This window comes from Chanodichthys erythropterus, chromosome 14, assembly GCF_024489055.1.
Source record: "Chanodichthys erythropterus isolate Z2021 chromosome 14, ASM2448905v1, whole genome shotgun sequence".
Lineage (NCBI taxonomy): Eukaryota > Metazoa > Chordata > Actinopteri > Cypriniformes > Xenocyprididae > Chanodichthys > Chanodichthys erythropterus.
In genome coordinates this window covers 37,773,505-37,792,923 of record NC_090234.1, presented here as the reverse complement: position 1 = coordinate 37,792,923, position 19,419 = coordinate 37,773,505, and the positions used below count along the sequence as shown (strand labels likewise).

The window sequence follows — 19,419 nt, the reverse complement described above, 5'->3', positions numbered from 1 at the left end:
TTGACAAACTGTAAACTTGTCTCTCAAAACTGATTGGTTGATTGCAATGTTATTCAAGGATCAACAAGTAAGGAACATGTACTTGATCACGTTCACCGGTGTAAACAGGGCCATATATGCTTAGATGCCTCACATTTGTTAGGTTTCAGCTGAAAGACTGGTTTACGCCCACTCCTGCAGTCCCAGAGTATTTTACGACTATGACCGTCAGGCCTGCGATGGCTCAACCTAACCGCTTAGTCAATTGCTTTGAGATAGACAACAAACAGTCCATCTCTTTCTGAAGGCTGATGCGTGTGTGTGTCGTCTTTCAGCTGTGCTGCTCTAGAGCAATCCGGCTCCATGACTGATTCTGTTGTATTGCGCGCAGGACTGGGCAGCCCAGCTCCTGACTCGCTCTCAGAGCTGCAGCCAACTGCCAGGATCACTTCCTCCTTCCCAGCAGTTTAAGATTTCCAGCGGAGCAGGCTGGCTACGCACAAACACGGCTCTGTTCAGCAGCTGTGGACGCTGCACAGGGGGATTCTTTGCTGAGGAGGGGGGAGCATCTGTCTGCTCAGGCCTGCCAGGACATACACAGTGCGTGTGATATTCGCTTTCACACGCGTTTACAGATACACAAGCAGTTTGTCAGTCCAATTTAAAAGTTTGTGCCACGGATTTGGCATGCAAAGACAGAGTGGTTTGACTCGTCTTTTCTTCAAACCTCACCCGGAGATTTATTTTCTCTTTCTGCACCCAGATGGGCAACACATCAGCCTTCAATCACTGCAGGCAACCCTTGTAAGCACTGGCATTACAATTCTGGCCAGTAAGCTGATAATCATTTGATAAATGGCTGATATTAAAAATTCTATACTTTTCTGTTTAAATAAAACAGTAAACATTTAAAACATTCATTTTAAACACTACAAGTCAATTTAAGCATCATTATAAGGCACAATATGAAAAATGGATTAGCTAAAGATTACATTTAAAGGGTTAGTTCACCAAAAATTTTTATTTCTGTTCTTAATAACTCACCCTCATGTTGTTCCAACCCCATAAGACCTTCGTTCATCTTCAGAACACAAATTAAGATATTTTTGATGAAATCAGAGAAGTCTTTTTATCCCCCATAGAAAGCAAAGTAATTACCCCATTCAAGGTCCAGAAAAGTAGTAAAGACATCATTAAAATAGTCAACGTGACTACAGTGGTTCAACCTTAATCTTATGAAGTGACGAGAATAATTTTTGTGTGCAAAAACAAAACAAAAATAACAAAACTTTATTCGTTTTTAATTCGCCTCTCCCCTGTCGGTCTCCTATGCCATTTACGTCATAGACAAAGTGCAGCGCTTCAGTTTCATTTTTATTAAATTCTTAGCATTTTAAGGACTAGCATTAGATGATGGCAAAAGTAATTAAACATACAAATGATCATGAATAATTAAACATCAATATCAACTGACACTTATAAACTCTAATATTGGTCAATAACCAATATGGTAACAATATATTGTATTCTGGTCAAAATACCATTCTTAGTTACACTAAGAAAAAAGTGCTATAATATTCATAACATTCTCTGAAATATTATGCACTGAAGCACTGGTATTTTGACAGGAAAAAATAGTGGCCAAGGTACATTTTTGTAAGTGAAGCATGAGTGTGGTTTTCCAGATCAGGCTGCATTTGGGAATAGTGTGTGTGTGAGGGTTGAGGGTTGAAGTTACAGTAGGGCCTACGCTTAGAGTAGATTAACACAGAAACAAAAGGCTCTTTATAAACAGAGGGGCGCTGTGTTTGGACTCGCTTTGAAGCACAGGTCATGAGTGGAGGCCCTGGGTGTGTGATGTAACCCCAGTCAGCCAGTGGAAACTCATGAGCAAAGTCACCGGAGTTTAGCAGACCATGAAAAGAAAAAAAGAAAAAAGTGCAAAAAATATGCAAAACGATGGTGGGAATGAAAAGGAACCAAAGTGAAAAAACAAACAAACTACCTTTACAGCAGATCAACACTCCTGTGACAGACATCACGAGAAAAAGAGAAAAAAAAAAAAAGAAGAGAGAGATGGGAAATCCCCAATTCCGCTATGTAAATTTAAATTTGCATTTCCTGCCCAAATCTGTAGTCTGAGGACCCAACGTAAGAGCCAGTTGTCATATGTGGGCACCAATGAGGGCCCTAAAACGTATTTGGACACTTAAGCCACATTAGATGACAAAATTTAGAAAGAAAGACACAGCGACAGGAAATTATGTTCAAAATCAAGACAAAAAGTATTGACACAATTGGTTGTCAAATGTTAGTGGATTATGTTCATAGTTAATGTGATGAATCACACCTGTGTGATACAGTGGTTCCCAAACCCGTCCTGGAGGACCCGAATTCAACTCATCAGCTCATTAGTAGAGACTGCAAGACCTGAAGTAGTTGTGTCAGATAAGGGCGACATACAAAATGTGCAGTGCTGGGGGTCCTTCAGAACAGGTTTGGGAACCACTGTCCTAGGACACCTGTATGGAGTCAGGAAAACTGACTTCATACACTACCGTTTAAAAGTTTAGGGTCAGTAAGATTTTTTTTTTTTTTTTTTATTATTATTTATTTCAAATGACCATCACTATTATTCAGCAAAGAAGCATTGCATTGATCAAAAATGGCAGTACAGAAATATATAATGTTACAAAGATTTTTTATTTCAAATAAATGCTGTTCTTTTGAACTTTAAGCTGCACAACTTTTTTAAAAATGGGCAAGAATAAGAAATGAATTAGAATTAGAATGATTTCTGAAGGATCATGTGACACTGAAGACTGGTGTAATGATGCTGAAAATTCAGCTTCGCCATCACAGCAATAAATTACATTTTAAAGGATTATTTCACTTTAAAATGAAAATTACCCCATGATTTACTCACCCTCAAGCCATCGTAGGTGATATGATTTTCTTCTTTCAGACGAATACAATCAGACTGATATTAATAATCACGCTGATGCTCCCAAGCTTTATAATGGCAGTGCACAGAAACCACCTGTTTGAAGCTCAAAAAAAGTGCATCCATCCATTATAAACGTACTCCACATGGCTCCGGAGGGTTAATAAAGGCCTTGTGAAGTGATGCGTTTGTACAAGAAAAATATCCATATTTAACACGCTTCCGGCCAAATGGCCATTTGGATTCTAAAGCGTAATTTACGCAATAAATAAGTTACGTGAAAGATGCAAGTAGAATCCGTATGGCTGGAAGCTAGTTATTTTACTTTATAACATGTTAAATATGGATATTTTTCTTATACAAACACATCGCTTTGCTTCAGAAGGCCTTTATTAACCCTCTGGAGCAGTGTGGAGTATGTTTATTATGGATGGGTGCATTTTTTGAGCTTCAAACAGGTGGTTTCCGTGCACTGCCACTTTAAAGCTAAAAATCACCAGGGTGATTATTAATATAACTCTGTGTTGAAAGAAGAAAGTCACATACACCGAAGATGGGGTAATTTTCATTTTAAAGTGAACTAATCCTTTAAAATATATTAAAATAGAAAACAGTTTTAAATCTGTAATAATAATTTCACAATATTAGTGTTTTTACTGTATTTTGATCAAATAAATGCAGCCTTGGTGAGCATGAGAGGCTTCTTTAAAAAAATAAATGAATAAATAAAATTACTGACCCCAAAACTTAGAACGGTAGTCCACAAAAATAAATAATTAAAATAATGATATTAATTCACATCGACACCAGAAAAAACAGCTGAGAAAAGTGTTAGTTTTTAGTGGCACAAAAAACATTCTGATATCTAACATGGTGAAATTTAGAGATTTTTGCATGTTGCTTAAGTCTCAAAACACTTTTTGTGGCCACTGTACATTAAAACCCTGACAGAAGGCAGTTTCGGGTCCTCACTCGAGAGCTGAGCACTGTCTGGATAATCTGCCAGCTAAGCTTTTCTGTAACCCTATGAGCGCTCATACAGAGGGGAATACAAGTGGTGAATTCCCCTTGGACAGGCTGTTATTCGGTATTCACCTGTCTCTCTTTCAGCTGGACTGGAACACAAGGCCAGCTACTGAGAGAGTGCCAAATGTACTACAGGCTTTCTGAACATTGAACACCAGTGTTGGAAAATAGTTCAGATTTTTAGCCTATCAGTGCGGAAGGGGATTATCATGACAAAAAGAACTTTCTTGTTAAAAAGTAACAAAGCTGGCAGGGCCACCGAGGTTTGTGGGCTGAGTGTGCACATGGTTTTCAAATGGACCGCAGCAACATGGGCACTTGTTAAAGGTTAATGCTTTTCTTCCGCAGGTACATGGTGTTGTAAACCTTACAAGTGGAAATCCCCCTGGCAACAGTACAGATGTATCGCACAGCATATTTTCCAGCCTAAAAATGTTTCTCTCGTCAGAAATGTCACTGTGATTGCTTAATGTAGGTGAACATCCTTCTGCACACTACGGGAAGGAATTCACGTGTGTACATTTATCTTTATAAATGCTTAGCTCTCTGATTGTACATGCATTCCACACATATCAAAACAAAGCCTAGTCCAGTAGCGGGTGGTCCAAAATTACAGGAAGCTCATGTAGACATGACATCAAGTATTCTGAAGGAAATGTGAGTGCCGCTTACCCATGCAAAACTTGTTAGAGTGACACTAGAATAGATATTCTGGTGGGGAAAGTTGTTGCTAAGGTATTAGGGGTGTAACGATACACTCGATAAAAATCACGATACTGAACTCACAATACAATAGCGATATTTTAAGCAAAAAAAAAAAAAAAAAAAAAAGACTATTCCCTGACTCTTCCCAAACTCTAAATGGTTAGTTCATCCAAAAATGTAAATTCTGCATTTACTCACTCTCGTGGTTGTTTTCGCACATCACGCAAGCATCTGAACATCCGTGTTTACTACAGTATGCGCCTTGTTATAAATCGGTTAATCATATAAAGCCATCGTGTCTCCTCAGAAGACTTGGATTTGGATTAGACCACTCGATCGATTATTTTTACGATTTTTCGCATTTTTATATGGCAATATCTCAATATAACAATGTTTCGCTACACACCTATAAGGTATTGTTGACATGTTTCTAGGGTGTTCTGGGTGATTGCTTAGTCAAAGTAGCCCACCCACAATTCTCTGTTATTCTGAACTGTATAATTTCTTCAAAGGAAGTATATGGGATTTATTAATGGAAAAAATTAAATCAATAAATGATTGGATTTAATGAAAAATTACATGGAAATGTCCAGTGAAGCTGAAGTCTACGGTCCACATTTAATTTGCATGGACGGACCATTACGCATGAAGTACACATGCTTTTATGCAGTCTACAAATGCACACTTCAGAAAATCTCAGCTGAATTCGAGTAAGTCTGAAAGGTTTGTGAAATGTTTATTACATATTCAAAGATTTGTTTAAAGGATATAAATACGTATTCGCTGAATGTTAATGGTAAATGATTAAGTATTATAGTGTTTGCCTTTCTATTATTAATAATATAAAACCATATGCTATAATACTTATTCGTATCCCTTGTCTTTTTTTCTTTTTAAACAATTCTGTCTAACAATGTATTAGACAGAACTGTTAAACAGAGACCATAAACTAATGATGAAGAATGGGAGCACTGTGTGCTCAGGCTGTCAAAATAAAAGTTCCAACACATCGGCCAAACAGAAAAACTTATCGCCATTGACGATATTTACAAAAATGCCAAACATCAGCCGATATATCAGCCAACAGCTAATAAATTAGGGTCCATTTACACAGAACGTGTTCTTGAGTTTAAAAGTGTAAGGCACAGTGCAGAAAAATAGGGGTGAAAAAACGCAGAGTTACTGAACCTGAACTTCTTTTGAACTTATTTTAAATTGACATGGCATCTAAAAAATGTGGAATAAAAGAAGAAAAGGCAGTAAGTCAGCATCTAGAGAATTTTTCCATAGAAAAACAATTCAAGTATTGATATTTAACATATAATCAAGGTCAGATATTGTAATGAATTTATGCCACCAATAAAAAGACTGAAAAGCCATAAACACCATTGTTTTTAATTCATTAATTGAAATTCTCTCATCATTTGCATTGTATTTTTTAAAATGTTTTTTCTTTCTTTATCATTTAAAAAAAAAGAAAAATTCACTAACTGGACATGTGAGGAACGGGAATTAAAAAATTCTTCATGATTCCTATCCCTAAGTCACACTATTTGAAATATCAATCATGTCCACAGAACATATGACACCTATGAGTAACAGTAATAGTGCTGATTCTTGCCCAAGCAAGCACTACTAAAACTAGTATGACAATGTATTTCCACACAAATGCCTTTGTAGAGTCACATTTCTCCTTGTAAGCTTCAAAAATGAGTAGTAACCTTTTGCCATCAGACACCCGGAGGGCCAGTCTACAACCATGAGAAATGTTTCTATACAGTAAAAAACCATTCCCAATAAAAACGTTTCAGAATTTTCATTCCAAGTATTCGGCCTCTTCCCCAAAGGTGTGAGCTGATGTAATTTCAGCACTCATTTATCTTAAATGAGGAAGTTCTCAGGTCTGGCTCCTTGAGAAGGCTTCTGAGCACAGCTTAGCATGCGTGTCTGATCAGGTTTCTTTATTATTGTAATTATGATGCGGCGTGGCAGAAGGCTCATGTAGAACTTGTCTCAATTTCCCCTCCCATGACTTTCTCAGAGTGCCTGACAAAGCATGAAACATAACCTACAGCACTGGATCTAGCAGCTTCAACACGTGTGCCGTGCAGTCCATAGAAGTACAAAACTGCTATTTTACAGAACACAGTCTCACACTCTGCTGATCCTGTATTGGCTATAAATCTGTTACAGCTGGTGTATACAGATTCACACAGAGTGCATTCATGTGAGTGTGTGTGGCTGCATATTTCTCTGCTCCCTACAGGAGGCAGGGAGAGCAGCAAAGGGCTTCATTCCGTGTTGTTGTTTGGTCACTAGGTGTGAGCTCAGCTCCCTGGCAACTGACACTGTTGTACGGATCCAAGATCTGGTTATTTTGGCGTGATGGTCCAGTAAGAAAGAGCAAGCTCTGCAAATGTCGTCCAAATTCCACACTCGCCTCCAACTCACCAAGTTCCCTTTGCACTCATTGTAAGACAGGCGCACTGCTTACAAAAAGAGCTGGGTGGAGGACTGGGATCTCCAGAGGAAACACACACACTCACACAAACACAGTATGCTCAGGCTTTGATGAGAGAGGGTAAAACAAGACCCCAGAGAACCAGGATGTTTAATCCGTGATGCTTTTTCTTATGATGCCGGGACTGGGTTTGAGTGATTTAAAGGGTTAGTTCACCTAAAAATGAAATTTCTGTTATTAATTACTCACCCTCATGTCATTCCACACCCGTAAGATCTTTGTTCATTTTCATAACACAAATTAAGAAATTTTTGATAAAATCCGATGGCTCAGATACCCAGAAAGCTACTAAAGACATATTTAAAACAGTTCATGTGATTACAGTGGTTCAACCTTAATGTTATGAAGCAACGAGAATACTTTTTGTGCGCCAAAAAAACTAAATAACGACTTTATTCAACAATATCTACTGATGGGCGATTTCAAAACACTGCTTCATGAAGCTTCGAAGCTTTACAAATCTTTTGTTTCGAATCAGTGGTTCGGAGTTTGTATAAAATTCAGCCACCCCCAGTGGTGAACCATTAAAATTTGATTTACAATAACGAAGTCTTGTTACACTCCGAACCACTGATTCAAAACTAAAGATTCGTAATCGCCCATCACTAGATATCTGTGGCGACCAGGGCGGGCGAGAGCCGTGAGGGAACGGCGCGAGGCCGGTGAGGAGAGTGTTAATGACCTTCACCTGGGAGCCGCACCGGCCTTGAGTCCCTCACGGAGGAGCTCCGGGAGCATAAAAGGAGGAGCGACTACCGTGAAGGACGAGAGAGGACCAGGCCTGGACTTTATTTTATGTTTTGTTATGTTTGTGTGGCCGGCAGACGTCCGCGAGGGTCTGCCGGCATTACTTTCGTTTTGTTCTTTGTTTATTTTGGAATTAAACTTTGTTTGAACGTTCGCCGGTTCCCGCCTCCTTCTTCCCATATTTACGAACTTCGTTACAATATTGTTGAATAAAGTCATTATTTTGTCTTTTTGGCACACAAAAAGTATTCTTTTCGCTTCATAACATTAAGGTTGAACCACTGTAGTCACATGAACTGTTTTAAATATGTCTTTAATAGCTTTCTGGGCATCTGAAAGTTTTAACTATCTTGCTGTCAATGCAGGCCTCACTGAGCCATCGGATTTTATCAAAAAATATCTTAATTTGTGTTCAGAAGATGAACAAAGGTCTTACGGATGTGGAATGACATGAGGGTGAGTAATTAATGACAGAATTTTCATTTTTGGGTAAACTAACCCTTTAAATGAAACCATGCCTCTATCTGACATAACTTCCTTTTTAATATATGCCTCCTCACTCATGATAGCAGACATATGTACAGTAAAACTCAAATCAAAAAATCATTTGTTGAAATGCCAGCAACAAATACTTAAGGAAATTTTTTTTTGCAGTGCAAAACCTTTTATCTTGTGCAAAAATGTTGTTAGTGTTCAGATTTGGACTGGCTCTGTGGTGCTTCTAGAAGAAATATAAGCTGGAAAAAACAGACAGCTCCAGGAAAGAATGTAGTTTGATGGTGGACGGTCTGCCTTCACCAGAAATATGCCACAGTTTCCTCTCATCTCTCAACAAACCAGGGAGAGGCTTCCTCCTTCTTTCTCACTCTCTCTCTCTCTCTCTCTCTCTCTCTACAGACTATGTTTTTTATCCATAATAACTTTCACATTAAACTTTACTCTTATTTTGTATAGTTAAGTTTTTCAGGCAGTGCAAAATAAACATCTGTGTTTGGATCTGTGGAAAAACGTCTTTAAAATCCTACAATAATAGATGTTAATAGCTGCTCACAAACACAGGCAAGAGTGTGCATGTGAGAACACATCTCAAAAGAGGTAAAAGAGTGACGATTTGTTTTAAGAGGTGTTTATTTTGCACATACCCATTTCTAAAGTTTGTATTTAGTCTGGTGCAATTATGGCATTATTCTACTGGCAAACTATGAATCAAACTTATTACAAGCTGATTGAAAGCAATATTTGTTTATTTGACCAGGACTGTGCTAAATATATTTCATCCTTGAAGGGATTGTTCACCCCAAAATGTAAATTGTGTTATCATTTACTCACCCTCATGTTGTTACAAACCTGAATGACTTTGTTTATTCTGTGGAACATAAAAGAAGATAATTTGAAGAATCGTTTTGATCCATACAATGAAAATCCACACTGGCCAACAACATCGACCTCCTACTGACTTTCATTATAGTGACCAAAACACACTGAGGATTTTTATTTTGAAAGAAAGAAAGAAAGAAAGAAAGAAAGAAAGAAAGAAAGAAAGAAAGAAAGAAAGAAAGAAAGAAAGAAAGAAAGAAAGAAAGAAAGAAAGAAAGAAAGAAAGAAAGAAAGAAAGAAAGAAAGAAAGAAAGAAAGAAAGAAAGAAAGAAAAGCAAACAGGTTTGGAACAACATGTGGGTGAGTAAATATGACAATGTTGATTTTTGAACAATTTCTTTAGGAATCAGTGTGCGCACTACGGACCCACACTGTTTATTTCTGTGAGATAATAGGTACTTTTTGAACATACATACACTACCATTCAAAAGTTTGGGGTCAGTAAGATTTTTAAATGTTTTTGAAAGAGGCCTCTTCTGCTCACCAAGAATACATTTATTTGATCATAAATACAGTGAAAACAGTAATCTTGTGAAATATTATTACAACCTAAAATAACTCTTTTCTATTTGAATACATTTTAAAATGTTATTTATTTCTGTGATGGCAAAGCTGTCATTACTCCAGTCTTCTAAGTTGAATACAGAAGGCGGTCTGGCGGAAGCTAGATAATTTACTTTATAATTTGTTAAATATGGATATTTTTCTTACACAAATGCATCGTTTCACTTCAGAAGGGCCGTGTGGAGTATGTTTATGATGTATGGATGCACGTTCTTGAGTTTCAAACTCATTGGTATCATTCACTGCCATTATAAAGCTTTGATGCATCAGAATATTTATTAATATATCTCTGATTGTGTTCATCAGAAAGAAGAAAGTCACATACACCTAGGATGGCTTGAGGGTGAACTAATCCTTCAGAACAGTTACAGTTACTCAAATATAAAATAACACTTCTGTATACATTAAATATAATCTAATCCTTTTAAAACTACAGTTTATTCATTCAAGAGCAGTTAGTGATTGTATCTTTGTCTTTTGTTGTTTGACTAACAATAACGACTGCAACAGATTTATTAGGCTGCTGTCACTTTAAGAGCTAATGCATGGATCCAATGTACTGTTACACACTGTACTGTTAACCGACCGTGTTTACGAGGATACTTACCAAAATGGCATTTCGAAATATTTGTGTGTAGGCTATTTGACCATTTAGGCGTGTATCAGAAGCCCACAGTACAATTCACTCCATCTCGGAGTCAGAGCGCGTGCACAGGAGGCCGTCTAGGGAAGAGTATCTCTTTTGTGTCTTTATACGCCTTTAATAACACTGTTTAATATCAAGCATGTCACACAGTTTAGAAACAGTAGTCTGGATTTCACATCATTATTCGGCTGATCTGGATGTTATGTTTGGTTTAGGGAGGAACAAAAGCGCACCGCTGCCAAGGAAAGGAAGGTGCGCGGGACGGAACGCGGCACAATAATCGTTTCAGGTCCATTATCTTGTTTTCATAATCGTTTGGAAGCCAAAATCGACTTCGAAAAACAATCACGATTAGTTGCACAGCCCTAAAGTAAATTCCTTTTCAAAAAAAAAAAAAAAAAACTGTAGTGAATAACGGTCTCCTATTTAAGTCAGTGTTTCATGGCCAACTGAAGCAGGCAGATGAACTAGGCTACATGTTGATACTCAAAACCTCTGGCTACACGAGACTAGGTCAACTGTGTTTCACAAGTGCAGAGCGCATACAAAAGACATGTCTGTGGTGGATTCATGGGTTTATGTTTGCACAAAGCAACTGTTTCTCAGGTGATTCATGCTGGTGGTTTGCAAAACACGTGTTTATGCAAGTATGTGTTTGGTGTCGGAAAGGTTGGAGCGGAAAATTTTCGGGTAGAAGTGAATGGCTGATTGACAGGAGGTGTGTATGTTTGAGCTGTTGGGTAATGCACAACATTAGAACTTGTTACACAGGGTAATAACATCTTGTGTACAAGCGGGGCAGCTCACCTGAGTGGATTTGTCCCTCATGCAAGGGGCACAAGGGGCGTGGTTGACGTCCCGGGGCCAGTGTCCAGACAGGTAAGGGGCTGTGAGCGCGTCCAAAGAGGAGGTGCGACGAATGCTACCGTTATTGCTGGTGGTACACCAAGACCCTGCCACAGGAAGTCTATGCTTGTCTGCAAGACAGCCAGAAAACAGAGGAGATAAAGAGGGGAAGGAAGGATGGGGGGGGGGGGGGGGGGGGGATAGGGTTCAATTGAAAGATGGACGAATGAGACATGTGAGGAAGAATAAAACAGATGGGAGGGAAACAGAAGAAGAACACAAGTTAGAGGCTGCATGTTATGAACACAATACATCACAGTAAGAGCTTACAGAGCAGCCGTGTGTGTGCGATTACACCAGCTTGAGTGTAAATGTCCGCTGGGCTGATGGTGATGAATATTAAAACCCAGCAGATTGAGACAGAATTAGTCTGGTGTCCAGTAGCTCTTTTAATAAAACTAAAGCTGATTAACTGCTCGACTGGCGTGGAGGAAGCGGCCCGCGTGTCTTGACCTACATTTGGTGTGTGTCTCCACAAGTAATTGCCCCCTTCACTATTCTCCCCTCTCTCTATTTCTCTTGTCTGTTCTTTCCAGCAAACAATCGATGGCTTTCTCTCCTTCTCTTGTCAGTCTGAGTCTTTTAAAGACTATTCTTTCATGTAAATTCACACTATTGAATACACAGCGCAGATGTACAGTAAAAGAGTGCGGCCTGCTGCTTTGTGCCGCTTTGAAGAGATGACATCTGCGAGGGATTTTACACAGGAAGTTCAGCATATGAGCCTTTCAGAAAGGATTTTAAGAAAGTCCCATTCTCTTTTGCCACACAGGTGACATCAGTATTTCTGTGTGCGTGTGTATGCGTTGTATCCAGGGAAGCAAATCATAAGGGAATCATTAACTTTGTTTGCTTCCAATAGTCCAATGAGAATGTGAGCACACACTTCAGCAGCAAAACAACTACTACTCTTCGCTGTCGGGAGGATCTTCTGTTATTTTAAGACAAAACTACAGAAAACTCCAGTCTTACAAAAAGCAGAAGAGTGATCTTGCATTACATTTTAAAATACAGAGCTGGCTTGACTTTTTCTGTGTGTTGTACACATTGAAGAACGTGAGAGAGGATCTAAAGAGGAGGAACCTGTAAGGAATTTTGGAGGAAGTCATGCGAGAAATAGAGGGGAATTGGCTAGATAGCTCAAGTTGCAGTCTCCACATGGTATGTTTAAGTGAATGTGCAAGGCCCCAAAACATCTTCACAACTATGAAATGTGAAATGAAAAGGCTTCTAGCTAACTAAGCTCAGATTAACAGGTTAATGAATTCTGAAATGCAAATCTGTGTCAGAACGCAGACCATAATGCTCGATACCCTGTATCAGTTTTTGTACCATGTAAAGTTTTTGAGTAGGGCTGGGTAAAAAAAATAAATAGCAATTTCTCCTTTTTAATCGATTCTCATTTTTACGAACCGATATTGATTCTTAAATCCCAAGAATCGATTAGTCTAGTCTGTTTTCAGTTGATGAATGAACAGAACATGTAGTGCGCCTCCCATCCAATAAATCACAATAATCTTTGTGCTTTGTTAGTTTTGATGTGAAGCAAAATCTCAGATTTCAAATGACGTGCAGCACGGAGCGCATGTGAACATCCTCTCCTGCGCTTTAATACCAGTTACAGCGCGAAATAAACATAAACATCTGAAGGTATGTTCAAATATACAGTACAACTTACCCAAATCTGTATCATGTCTCGTGTAATAGCTCAATCAGTGTTTCAACCCCGGAAAGACGTCAATCAAACAGCTTGTAAACAATGTAATGTAACATCATATTTACCTCAGAAAAACATATTCAATGACCGTAAACTCATTAGTCAGTTAGAAAAGTGTACTCTAGAAAGCAACATTCTGATAAATATAGCTATGCACCGTTACATATTCATTATAATTTTTAATGTTCTCCAATATTTAAAGGTGCCCTAGAATCAGAATTTGAATTTACCTCGGCATATTTGAATAACAAGAGTTCAGAACATGGAAAAGACATACAGTGAGTCTCAAACTCCATTGTTTCCTCCTTCTTATGTAAATCTCATTTGTTTAAAAGACTTCCGGAAAACACTCGGATCTCAACATAACACCGACTCGTTACGTAACAGTCGGGATCATTAATATGTACGCCCCCAATATTTGCATAATGCCAGCCCATTCAGCACATTAGACAAGGAAAGGCAGTATTAATGGCTGGATCTGTGCACATACAAGGTAAGCAAGCAAGGACAACAGCGAAAAATGGCAGATGGAGCGATAATAACTGACATGATCCATGATAACATGATATTTTTAGTGATATTTGTAAATTGTCTTTCTAAATGTTTCATTAGCATGTTGCTAATGTACTGTTAAATGTGGTTAAAGTTACCATCGTTTATTACTGTATTCACGGAGACGAGAGTCGTTGCTATTTTCATTTTTAAACACTTGCAGTTTGTATAATTCATAAACACAACTTCATTCTTTATAAATCTCTCCAACAGTGTGTAATGTTAGCTTTAGCCACAGAGCATAGCCTCAAAATCACACAGAATCAAACGTAACCATCTAAATAAATACTTTACTCACATAATTCAAAGCATGCATACAGCATGCATGACGAACATCTTGTAAAGATCCATTTGAGGGTTATATTAGCTGTGTGAACTGTGTTTATGCGATGTATTATAGTCGAGAGCTTGTGGGGCAGAGGGAGCGCATCTCTTAAAGGGGCCGTGCTGTAAAAATCAGTGCATAGTTAATGATGCCCCAAAATATGCAGTTAAAAAAATTAATAAAAAAAAATCTTGGGGTATTTTGAGCTGAAACTTCACAGACACATTCAGGGGACACCTTAGACTTATATTACATCTTGTAAAAAAACAATCTAGGGCACCTTTAATGCATGTTTGAATAAATCAGATATGATTATGTAATTCTAAACTATTTATAATAAAAACATCATTGAGTGTAATTTAAGTGTTTGTATATAAATAAGTTAATTTAACCTTCAATATTATTATAGTAGTACCAACTGACTTACATGTGTAGTACACAGCATTAGATTTTTTTCCACTAGAAAATTTGCCATGTACTGTAACTGAAATACTAAATCCAAAATAACCGATATTGAATTGAAATCGTAATCTAATCGAAAGCATATGAATAGTAACTGAATCAAATCGTGAAAATTGTGTCAATACCCAGCCCTATTTTTGAGTGTTCTAGTGACCATTAACATACAGTAAAGTTGATTGTTTTTTAAAGTAGGTTTTCTCTGTCAAGATACAGTTTGAAAAGAATCTCATTTGCTAAACTCTTGACATGTATATATCTAGCAACCTGAATAATTTGCAATAAATGCAGATATTTATCTTTTATAGTTGATACCAATATTATTTTTATGCTTCAGTAAATCAGCAATACTGTGTGAAATATTATTACTATTTACTACTATTTTAAATGAGCATTTATTTGAAATAGATACATTTTGTAACATTATAAATGTCTTTACTGTCACTTTGATCAATTTAATGCATCCTTAATCCTTAAAATAAAAATATTACAGATTTTTTGAAAGTTAATTACAAAACAGTATATAGATTGATTGATTGATGGATACATCAGTAAACCGATATCAGTCAATATATACACATACAGTGGGTACGGAAAGTATTCAGACCCCCTTAAATTTTTCACTCTTTGTTATATTGCAGCCATTTGCTAAAATCATTTAAGTTAATTTTTTGTTCGTCATTAATGTACACACAGCACCCCATATTGACAGAAAACACAGAATTGTTGACATTTTTGCAGATTTATTAAAAAAGAAAAACTGAAATATCACATGGTCCTAAGTATTCAGACTCTTTGCTGTGACACTCATATATTTAACTCAGGTGGTGCATGGTGGTGGCAGCATCATGCTGTGGGGGTGTTTTTCAGCTGCAGGGACAGGGCGACTGGTTGCAATCGAGGGAAAGATGAATGCGGCCAAGTACAGGGATATCCTGGACGAAAACCTTCTCCAGAGTGCTCAGGACCTCAGACTGGGCTGAAGGTTTACCTTCCAACGAGACAATGACCCTAAGCCCTAAAATAATGAAGGAGTGGCTTCACAACAACTCCGTGACTGTTCTTGAATGGCCCAGCCAGAGCCCTGACTTAAACCCAATTGAGCATCTCTGGAGAGACTTAAAAATGGCTGTCCACCAACATTTACCATCCAACCTGACAGAACTGGAGAGGATCTGCAAGGAGGAATGACAGAGGATCCCCAAATCCAGGTGTGAAAAACTTGTTGCATCTCTCCTAAAAAGAATCATGGCTGTATTAGATCAAAAGGGTGCTTCTACTAAATACTGAGCAAAGGGTCTGAATACTTGGGACCATGTGATATTTCAGTTTTTCTTTTTTAATAAATCAACAATTCTGTGCTTTTCTGTCAATATGGGGTGCTGTGTGTTAGGGGTGTGATGAGACAGGTATCTCACAAGACGAGACGAGACAAGATTTTTACACACTATTTTTAAGAAATCCTCAATGGTGAAATCATGACTAGAAAAAAATATTCTGCAGGTGTATTTGAAATGTTTTAACTAATCATCTTGTAATGAATGTCATTTCAGTTCTACTTTCTGAGTGTGAATTATCATATGCAGTAAAAGACAACAATACTCAAGCACTGTAAAGGGTTTTGCCACGAACTCAACTGACTGACTTCTCTTCTGTATGATTTCAGTCTCTTCAGACCTTACTGTAAATGATTTATGAGCTCCTACAACTTTAGACCTCCTAACTGAACTCCTTTCCACAAACTGATCATATAATAAAAACAGTATAAATAAAAATTGTAACACTTTACAATAAGGTCTCATTTATTAACATTAATGTATTAACCAACATCAACTAACAATGAGCAATATATTTGCTACAGTAATTATTAATCTTTGATTATGTTAGTTAATAAAAATAGTCATTCATTGTTAGTTCATAGTTTACAGTGCATTAACTAATGTTAACAAATGAAACCTTACTGTTTGTGCTTAATAAGATTATCCGTTATCCAACTGAATTAAATGTTTTTTATTTAAATACAAAGCAAAACGACAGTGGAGGCGTAATGTAAACGTAGTGGTGGCATATTCTTTCCTAATCATCCTAACCACTCTGTCCTTTTTACAGTCTATGACTCTATCATGGCAACATCACGAGACTACTTTTCGCCTCGACGAGAAATCTCGTCAAAGTTTAGTCTCGCGAGATCTCGTGACACGAGCTCTCGTCACACCCCTACTGTGTGTACATTAATGAGGAAAAAAAATGAACTTAAATGATTTTAGCAAATGGCTGCAATATAACAAAGAGTGAAAAATTTAAGGGGGTCTGAATACTTTCCGTACCCAATGTATTAATAACACATTAGGTTTACTGGCTTAGACATAAAACCCCTTTGAGTACTGAGGTTTCATAGTAACACAGGAATGCACAGAAAATATGTACAACAGGACCACACACTTGCAATGCAGTGGCCAAACATTCACGTCTGTTTGCGCGTTCTTGCGTAGTGTTTGTTTCTGGTCTAACTGTGCACTGATCTACACCTAAAAGACTGACAACGCTTTATGCATATGTGTGTGTGTGTGTGTGTGTGTGTGTATACTATCTAATTACATACACATGCATGCATGCATACATACATACAAACAAGCACGGTGCACAGAGGACAGACTATCACACAGGGATGTTATCTCATCTCTGATTGGCTCATATGAGAGATGCTATGATACACTACTGAGCACTGAATTCTCTTATCGTCTCTGTCTATGCAGGTTCTTGTGTTGTGTCTATCCTGCATCTCATTCAACAGATTTTGCACACACACTGATAACACACACTGCAGCCCATGAGCAGTGTCCTTGGAAAATACGTGCTCTTGACTTTTGTCTCCTGAAGTTAGTGAATGTGAATAGACTAAAACAATAATAACGTCACAGCAATTCATCAACAGTACCATGAATACGCCTCCAGTTCAGTCAGTACAGATACAGATAATTATCTCACTCTCAGAAACATCTCTCAACCCACAGGATTATGATCCAAACACACCCTTGATTTTAAACACTTCATCTTCTAATAAATCAACAAACAAACCTTCTAAATCATATAAAAACTGTACAGAAGACCTACATTAGATTTATTTGAATGAGAAAACTGCTACTAAATCACATAAAAACAGTACAGACTTACATTTGATTAAATCATTTATAGTGCTTCGCTGCTTCTATTAGTAAATTACGAAATTACATTTAAAGCAGCACCCTAGCAACCACCTAGAAACACAACTCAACTACACTCTTAGGGTGTGTTCACACTCGTAGTTTGGTTCTCTTTGTTTTTCTGGTCCAGACCAAAAAAAGAAAACGATACATTTAGATCTGGTTTGTGACGGAATTAAACGAACAACCTAAACAATGTTCTCACAAACAAACTCTTTGAATGTGCGAACCATAGACTGGATAGACAGTGTGTCTCTGCTTCCTTTCACTGTAGAAAAATTAAGCCAGAATATATCAGAAACGGTCGTTGCTGATTAGGGTTGTCAAGTACTGACTTTAAAAAAAATACTGAAATTAAAAAAAAAATAAAAAATGTGAGAAGCATTTCCCCCTAGCATTTTGAGCGCTGTTGAGCAGACTCTTAAAACACCTCTGATTGGCCATTTTGTTCACACACAACAGATATGTCTGTGATTGGCTATAATGATCATTGCTTCAAAAACAGGTTCATTGGCGTTTATCAGCAGATCCCTAATATGTCCGCTGAGAGATAGATATGCTGATAGTAGGGCTGGGCGATATATCACATGCGATTGTCACGGGAATTTCCGCTAAATCGCCATCACCTGCTTTCAAATGGAGCGGCATTTAATAGACAGAACCGTAGATCACTGACAAGCTACGCAATATTGTGTTCATTATCGCAGATGAATCGCCTTCGATAATGAACGCAATATTGCGTAGCTTGTCAGTGAACTACGGCTCTGTCTATTAAATGCCGCTCCATTTGAAAGCAGGTGATGGCGATTTAACGGTAATCAGGGAACCGGCTTTACTGACGAAATGCGCGTGACAATCGCATGCGATATATCGCCCAGCCCTAGCTGATAGACGCCTGGTTTCAAACGCTCCCATGTGTATCTGTGTAAGCAAAGATTTCTATACAGCATGTTTTTGAAGCGTTGATCACTGTAGCCAATCACAGACATATCTAGTGCGTGAACACATTGGCCAATCAGGGGTGATTAAGAATCCACTCAAAACCGCTCAAAACACTAGGGTATTGTCACACTTTTTAAATTTCAATACAGACTTGGTACTGAAGTCTGTACTTTTGACAACCCCATTTCAGATTAAATCGTTCCGCACCACAGTCTGCGCAGTAGTGATCCTGAGGTGGAGCTGCAGCATCAAGGTCCCGCCCATATTCCTGCTCCGGCAGACTCAATTGCAAGCACAGCTGTCAATCATGAGGTTACACCCTATTTTAAAACTAAAACCAAACTTATTTGTAAAACAAACACTCAAACATACGTCTGCGTGATGAAAACTACTTAAAATTACAAACTATATTTGGAAAAAAAAGATTTTGAAGTGTAATTGGATTTTTTTTGTTTGGTTTGCGCCCCATTCGATTACATGGAGAGGGAGGGGTTTAAGACCATTACTGCAGCCAGCCAGCAGAGGCCGATCAAAATGCTTTGACTTCACTTTTTTAGGACTTGTGCGGCACACTTGGTGCATACATATGAAGGCATTTTTACCGGCTGAGAACTTTATAAGATTGTTCTTTGCAAATGTAAAAAGGAGTCAAACCAGCACTAAGAATTCCTCCGATACACACACAAATCAAATACTGCTGCAAAGAGACAGCATTTCTGTCACCTGTCCTGGACTGTAATGAGCAACAAAGCTCCTGTGATGAAAGGAACCAGATATGCTTTAGCATTCTGTTGTTTTTAGGGTTG

General features: G+C 37.9%; 1 protein-coding gene across 3 annotated transcripts in view; it reads right to left on the bottom strand.

The window, feature by feature from the left end:
* The window catches only part of fam117bb (family with sequence similarity 117 member Bb), a 59,389-nt gene that overhangs the window by 30,907 nt on the left and 9,063 nt on the right, over positions 1-19,419 (bottom strand). For all 3 annotated transcript variants that reach the window (XM_067409738.1, XM_067409737.1, XM_067409735.1), the window contains exon 2: positions 11,317-11,486. In XM_067409738.1, coding sequence (XP_067265839.1) covers positions 11,317-11,486 — 170 coding nt within the window. The remainder of the gene's footprint in view (positions 1-11,316; positions 11,487-19,419) is intronic.